The sequence below is a fragment of the Cornus florida genome, unplaced genomic scaffold (genome assembly GCF_030987335.1).
Source record: "Cornus florida cultivar Cherokee Brave unplaced genomic scaffold, ASM3098733v1 CherokeeBrave_3.0.0_Hap2_Chr03, whole genome shotgun sequence".
Classification (NCBI taxonomy): Eukaryota; Viridiplantae; Streptophyta; class Magnoliopsida; order Cornales; family Cornaceae; genus Cornus; species Cornus florida.
The window spans coordinates 46,035,155-46,043,357 of NW_026775573.1; the positions used below are offsets into that span (position 1 = coordinate 46,035,155).

Genomic DNA, 8,203 nt, shown 5'->3' on the forward strand with positions numbered 1-8,203 from the left:
TAAAAGAGACCATGTGGGACAATATTTGACACCAAACAAGCTAATATGATTGGAATACGATACAGAATAAGTGGATCTGAGTTTCGCTTAATCGTATTCAGGTTATAATTATATTAATTCGTACTGACACGATTATTAAACGTGTCGTGTTTATATTTTTTCCATTAACACATTCATAACCCGTTTAGTTAAACGTGTCAAATTAACGTATCGTGTTTCGTGTTAAAAATGTGCCATTTAACAAAATGTATGAGATAACGTATCGTGTTCATGTCAAAAATAATTTAAACGTATCATATCGTGTCGTGTCAAGTCTTGACCCACTTAGTGAATGGGTTACGCGTGCTGTGTCATATTACCCATGTATAATCGTATCGTGTTCATGTCAATGTTTCTTCACACGAGTAATAATCGTGTCGTGTTCATGTTTACCCATTTAACAAAAGACCATGTCTTGACACGACACGAATACAACTCGCCAACACGAATTAGCACTCCTACCTATGGTGTACATGACTAAAATTAAAAATTACTTTATATATATATATATATATATATTTATATATATATATAGTCAAATAATGCTTATGAATTTTTTAGCATCCAAATGAATACAAGAACTTCAATCTATATCATGATAATAAATGTTGTTTGCCAAAAAGGCTATGTTAATGGTTCTATAAATATATTTAAATAAATGATGTAGGACAAAATTTTTGATGAGTTTGTTTTGACTCGAATAGAAATATTCTCGAGTGAAAACGAACCAATAAACAAAAAACACTAGCACTAGCTAGTTGCTCATGTTGGTTTTCGGCCAAATCCATTCGTTTAAGATCCCAAAATCATTTTTCTTACTCCCTATAGGAACACTGGAATATTTCAGGATTTTTGTTTTTGGCCTAAACGAAATCGCATTATTACGAATTTTGGTATTTGGTGTTCTTTAGTGATTCTCGAGTGAAAACAACCCAATAAACAAAAAATACTATCAGTAGTGTTATAAGGGGAAACTTGTCTCACATTGGATCCGGATGAGAAAATGTATGAGTATAAATGGGTGGGTATGCAGCACTACCCAAGAGTTTAAGTTTGGTAAATAGGCAAATACTTACTCATTACAGTTAGTTTCAGAGTCAGACCTAGTCCTTGATTCAGTGTCACGCCAAGCGCCCGGCCCGGAAGACGTCCGGATAGTTGCACTCGGGTAGGTAGGGTGGCCTAACTGTAACGAGGGCGTTGCAAGTTCAGGTGAGAAAGAATGTTATAAGAGGAAACTTGTCCCACATCGGATCCAAATGAGAAAATGTATGAATATAAATGGGTGGGTGGGCAGCACTACCCAATTGTTGCCCAAGAATTGACTCTAGAGGGGGGGTGAATAGAGTCTTGGCAATTAATGGTCAATTTTCGATTTCAATTATAATACAAGTATTGAGCTAATTTTCTCAGCAATTGTTCAATGAAACAAACAAAGTTTTAAGCAACATAAATCATTTTATCAAGTGAACATACATACTGAACTTTGAGCAATAAATATAAGAGATAAAGAGAGAGAGATTGCAAACATGTACTCAGCAATTTTAGCGAGGTTCGGAAACTCTTACTCTTCGGCTCAAGACCCCTCTTGAGACTTCCCAATCCATTATGGCTCCTTCTTATGGGTGGAAGGCAAAACATTTACAAGAAACACCTCCTTGCTTCAAATTGCTAAGAGAAACACATTTTCTTAATCTTCCTTGGGCCACACCAGTCCTTACAAAGTTTGAAGAAGAAAATTGAAGTACAAGATAATCTCTCACAGATTTGTAGTACAAATTTCAGCTCACTCTAGAGTATGTATGAATAGATTGAAACTCAATACTTTATTGATGATATGAAGTGTATGAATGGTAGGACAAAGGCTCTTTGATTGCAAGGATATATTTCTCAGAGGTTGTAATTACAATTTTATGAAGACTATAACTTATTATATAGAGTTTTAGTTGTGTCTAATGTATTTTCTAGCTGTTGGACACACAGTTCGAGGTAATATAACCGTTTGAATTTGAATCTGCGCTAAGTCGGTCGACTGAAATGAATCATTAGTTTGTTTCGGTCGTCCGAAACAACTTAAGCATGTCTTGTAATTTTTACTTTGGTCGGCCGAAATGAATTAGGCTTTTATTTCAGTCGTCCGAAATAACTTGAGTCCTTGTTGCATGGCCAATGTTAAAATTAGTCATCCGATTCATATTATCTTTCTATTTCGGTCAATCGAAATAGCCTGAGGTCTTGTTGCATAGCTATACTTCGATCGTCCAAAATAGCATTTCGGTCGACCGGTTGTGACTTCAGTTTTTAGCTTACTTACTGTCAAGATCGGTCGTCCGTTTCAAATTGGCCTTCAATTTCGGTCGACCGAAATTGAACTTCACCTTTAAGAAACTTGTCTAAGTTATAAATGATGTTTATTTTTTATGTTTCTTGATTATCATGCAAGTGATTAATGTATAAGCTTTAAAATGTTCATTCATACTTTGACAAAGGTTCCTAAAAGCTCACCATCTTAGCTACCCCATTTGATTGACATGATCTTGATGACTTCCTTTTTGACCTTTATTCCTTTGTGAACTTTTCCCGTATCTTCATAATGCTCCTTTTCATTTGTGCTTTACATGTAATGTCTTGTCTTGATGAGTGCTTAGACCTGTAATTTTGCTCAAGGTAGACATTAGAACACATAGAACATCATTAATGAATTATAATCATCAAAAGCCTTAGATTCAAGGTCAACAATCTCCCCCTTTTTGAAAATGACAATTCATTGATGTGTTTGATAAATAAGAGTGAAAGTATTGAACAGTGCTCCCCCTATCAATGTGCATAGTTTTGAAAATGAAATTATACATGTAAGAGATTACAAATCTCCCCCTTTCTTTGTACATTTATCATTTGAGATTTATCATAGCATATTCAAGATATGTATAACTTTAAAATTCCACACATGATTGATATGAGGTCAACACATCTATTTTATTAGAATAATTATCAATAAAATGTCATATCTTAGCATATATGTTCAAAACATGTATTTTTCATAAACTAATCAATAAAGCACAGAGCCATTACATTGACACTACACATCATTCTTGCTACATATCATCATTTCTCCCGCTTTGTCATTCATCAAAAAGGTGGGGGGGGGGGGGGGGGACACAATAAAAATGAGGGAGTCCTGTAGCTCGAAAATCAGCAAGGTCGTGCTTTACAAGGTCAACTTCATTTGCAACTTCTTCGACCCATTCGCGTAAAGCTAGAATGTATTCCCTATTCTCTTTGGCAATGTCAATTTGCTCTTTGGAAAGAGCAATATTTTCTAATAATAGCTCACGAAGAGCTGTCTTCTAATGGAGGAGCTAGATGATCATCAGTTGCTTCTTGTTCTCCTCCTTCTCCTTCCACTACTTCTCCTTCTTCTTCTTCTCCAACTGCAGCATCTTCCTATTCTTGTTGCTCTGCCATAGCCATAATCTCTTGGCCTACATTTGCTGGATTATCGAATTTAGGGTCATACCAAGTATTGTTTTCAGATTTTTTGAGACCCGTTCGGTCAAGCAGATCTTTGTCAACCCGATAGAGATTAGTTAACTCTTGTTCATCCTCTCTTGCTATCCAAACTTTGTTGGCTCTGAATATCATGGTAAGAACCATGGCATAGAATAAATGGGTTTTCTTCTTCTTGGCTATAGCCTTTTGCAACAAGTCTAGCCTTATTCCTTACAATAGTTCCCAATTCATCCTTTTTGTTCCTAAATACCTATTTTGTGCCGATGATTATTTTATTTTGAGGTTTAGGGACAAGATGCCAAACTTTATTCCTTTTGAATTGAATAAGTTTTTCTTGCATAGCCAAAAGCCAAGATTCATCATTTTCAGCTTCATGTATACTTTTAGGTTCGAATCGAGAAACAAATGCTACAAAATTGCTTATATTTCTTAATTGTAACCTTGTACTAACACCTTTGGATGGATCACCAATAACTTGGTCTAATGGATGATTATGAACTAACTTCCATTCATTTGGAGTAGTTTTATTTTGAGAGATGTCATTACTAGAATTAGTCTTTTGAGAGATATCAATAAGAGAATCATCTATATTGAGTTCATTGATACTTTTCTCAAGCTCAATGAGAGACTCATTTTGATTGAGTTCATTGGAGCACTTTTCATGTTCAATCTCTTCATCATTGTCCATCATACTATTTATAGGTGGAGTTGTGGATTCATCAAATACTACATGTATAGATTCAACCACAACCAAGGTCATCTTATTGTAGCCTCTAAATGCTTTGCTTCTAGAGGAGTAGCCAAGAAAAATGCCTTCATCGAATTTAGCATCAAATTTTCCTAGATTGTCTTTATCATTAAGAACAAAACATTTACACCCAAAAACCTTGAAATAACCTATATTAGGTTTCCTTTTGTTCCATAATTCATAGGGTGTCATGTTGAGAATTTTTCTAATGACAACTCTATTTATAACATAGCATGAGGTGTTAACGGCTTCGGCCCATAGAGATCTAAGTGTTTTATGTTCATTTAGCATTGTTCCAGCCATCTCTTGAAGAGACATATTCTTCCTTTTAACAACTCCATTTTGTTGAGGAGTTCTAGGTGCCGAAAGATTGTGATTATAGCTATTTTCGTCACAAAATCTTTTTACGTCTTGATTTTCAAATTCTTTACCCCTATCACTTCTAATAGTCTTAATCTTACACTCCTTTTCGTTTTCGACTCTTTTGCAAAATTTTGAAAGAATTATATGAGCTTCATTTTTGTGTGCAAGAAAGAATACCCAAGAGAATCTAGAGTAGTCATCAACAATTACAAAAACATAGAGTTTTCTACCAAGACTAGCAATTTTTTTCGGCCCAAATAAATCCATATGAATTAATTCAAGAGGCTTAGAAGATGTTATATCCTTTTTCCTTTTGAAAGAAGATTTGACTTGCTTACCTATTTGACAACCACTACAAGGTTTGTCTTTTGAAAAATTAGTTCTTGGGAGACCTTTGACTAATTTATTTTTAGACAATCTTGAAATCAAATCCATGCTAGCATGTCCTAACCTTCTATGCCACAACCAACTGTTTTCATTTGATGACATAAAACATTTAACATCTTGATCATGAAGTTCACCCAAAAGCAAAGTATACACATTACCACTCCAAGGGCACAAAATATTTGAGTTTCATTCTTTTTAACAATGCATTTATCCATTTTTAAAATCACATCAAATCCCTTGTCACATAGTTGACTAACACTAAATAAATTATGCTTTAATCCTTCAACAAGTAAGACAATATCAATAGATAAGGAGGAAGAGATACCTATGGTTTTGATAACAATCACCTTGCCTTTAGAATTGTCTCCAAATGTGATGTTTCCTCTGTTGTATGCTTTTAAAGAAAAGAATTTTGAGTAGTCGCCCGTCATATGTCTTGAACATCCGCTATCTAGAAACCACTTGTCTTTGAAGGATGAGGATACCTTTAAACCATCCTACAAAAGAAATTTTAAATAATCTTCACTTGGTACCCAAATTTTGTTGGGTCCGTAAGAGTTAGGAAGCGGCATGTATGTTCCTTTAGGAACCCATTTCTTTATGATTTTCAGCCTTTTCTTTGAGCAATCTTGGATAAGATGACCTATTCTTTTACAATAGTTACATCTAATATTCTTGGCTTCATTTTTTACAAAATAGTTAACCAAAGGCTTTCTCTTTTTCAATAGGCATGCATTTTTATCAAAAGGATCATATCCTACTCCATGTTTATGAAAAACACTTCTTTGGCTACCTAGCATAAGTTCCAGATTTTTCATACCTTGAGTAAACTTTGCTAGACCATCAATTTGGTCTTCAATAATTTATTTCAAGGATTCGTTTTCAGAAATAAGATCATATGATGCTGATTCTTTTAGTAAGATACATTCCTTTTTTAAACAATCATTTTCATTTTGAATAGTTTGAAGTTTGTTATCAAGGATGAGTTTTTCTCTTCTTAAAGAAGCACATTTTTTGACCATTTTACCTAGTTCATCATGTAATTATTTAAAAGAATCAAGTAGTCTATTATAAGCATAAGCCAAATCATCAAAAGACATTTCACATTCAGATGAAGAGTTAAGGTTAGAGTTTACTCATCTTTATTTGCCATGAGACAGAGAATAGCCTTTTTCTCATCGCTTTTAAAACCGTTTGATTCATCATCTTCCCAAGTGGCTTGTATTGCTCTTCTTTTTCTCTTCTTCTCTTTATAAATAAGACAATCAGCTTTGAAATGCCCTGGTTTTCCACAATGAAAACAAGTAGGGGTGTCTTGTTTACCTTGTTCATCGGATGATTCACCCTTTTTGAATCTACCCTTGTTGAATTTCTTCCTTTGAAGAAATCTTTTGAAGGATTGAGTAATAAGGGCCAGATCATCATTTTCACTTTCATTGCCAGCAACTTCCTTTTCCATTTGAGGGGATCTGAGAGTAATTTCTTTCTTTCAGTGATGGTCTCCTTCTCTATCTTTAAGGGTGATCTCCCATGTAAGAAGGGAGCCTATGAGTTCATCAAGCTCAAGTGTGTTGAGATTGTGAGCCTCCTTAATTGTTGTAACCTTTGCATCCCATTTTTCAGTTAAGCTTCTTAGAATTTTCCTTCCAAGATCAGAATTAGTAATAGTTCTACCAAGATGCTTCAAGCCATTTATAATGTCAGTAAATCTCACAAACATTTCATTTATAAACTCATTTTCAATCATGTGAAATAGTTCATATTGATGCATAAGAATATCAATTCTAGATTCTCGAACTTGTGATGTTCCTTCATAGGTAATTTGAAGTTTATCCCAGATTTCCTTAGCTGTGGTGCATGTAGAAACTCTATTGTACTCACTAGGACTTATAGTACAATTTAGATTTACTTTGGCTTTAGCATTTAGGGAGGTGAGTTTATAATCCTCGGTGTTCCATTTTTCTTCAATTTTAGGAACTCTTTTTGTATCAACTATTTTCATTGGAACAAATGGCCCATTAACTATGACAAGCCAAATTTGATAGTTTACGGATTGAAGGAAGTCTATCATTCTATTTTTTTAATAACCATAGTTTGTACCATCGAACCAAGGAGGTCTGGAATTTGATTGATCTTCTTGATGAAAGTGACCATTTAAGTTTGCCATGATCGTTTTCTAATGCACTTAAGCCTTTTCAATAGAAATTAGACTCTAATACCAATTGTTACCCAAGAATTGACTCTAAAGGGGGGTGAATAAAGTCTTGGCAATTAATGGTCAATTTTTGATTTCAATTATAATGCAAGTATTGAGCTAATTTTCTTAGCAATTGTTCAATGAAACAAACAGAGTTTTAAGCAACAGAAATCATTTTATCAAGTGAACGTACATGCTAAACTTTGAGAAATAAATATAACAGATAAAGAGAGAAAGATAGAGAGATTGTAAACATGTACTCAGTGATTTTAGCGAGGTTCGGAAACTCCTACTCCTCGGCTCAAGACCCCTCTTGAGACTTCTCAATCCACTATGACTCCTCCTTACGGGTGGAGAGCAAACCATTTACAAGAAACACCTCCTTACTTTAAATTACTAACAGAAATACCTTCTCTTAGTCTTCCTTGAGCCATACCAGCCCTTACAAAGTTTGAAGAAGAAAATTAAAGTACAAGATAATCTCTCATAGATTTATAGTACAAATTTCAACTCACTCTAGAGTATGTATGAATAAATTGAAACTCAATACTCTATTGATGATATGAAGTATATGAATAGTAGGACAAAGGCTCTTTGATTGCAAGGATATATTTCTCAGAGGTTACAATTATAATTTTATGAAGGCTATAACTCATTATATTGAGTTTTAGTTGTGTCTGATGTATTTTCTAGCTGCTGGACACACAGTTTGAGGTAATATAGCCGTTTAAATTTGAATCTATGCTAAGACGGTGGACCGAAAAGAATTATCAGTTTGTTTCAGTCGTCCGAAACACCTTAAGCCTGTCTTGCAATTTTTACTTCGGTCGGCCGAAATGAATTAGGCTTTTATTTCGTCGTCCGAAATAACTTGAGTCCTTGTTGCATAGCCACTGTTAAAATCGGTCGTCCGATTCATATTGTCTTTCTATTTCGGTCGACCGAAATAGCCTGAGGTC

At 34.4% G+C, this 8,203-nt stretch overlaps 1 protein-coding gene across 1 annotated transcript; it reads right to left on the reverse strand.

Annotated features, from left to right (window-relative positions):
* Positions 1-6,536: 6,536 nt before the first annotated feature.
* LOC132301550 (uncharacterized) lies at positions 6,537-7,049 on the reverse strand. The gene has a single exon (XM_059798793.1). It carries the CDS (start codon positions 7,047-7,049, stop codon positions 6,537-6,539), a length of 513 nt encoding a protein of 170 aa, XP_059654776.1.
* Between the last annotated feature and the right edge of the window lie 1,154 nt (positions 7,050-8,203).

What these genes read in the sequence shown, in the direction of transcription:
- LOC132301550 (XM_059798793.1), bottom strand. Translation starts at nt 7,049, where the DNA reads ATGAAAATAGTTGATACAAAAAGAGTTCCTAAAATTGAAGAAAAATGG.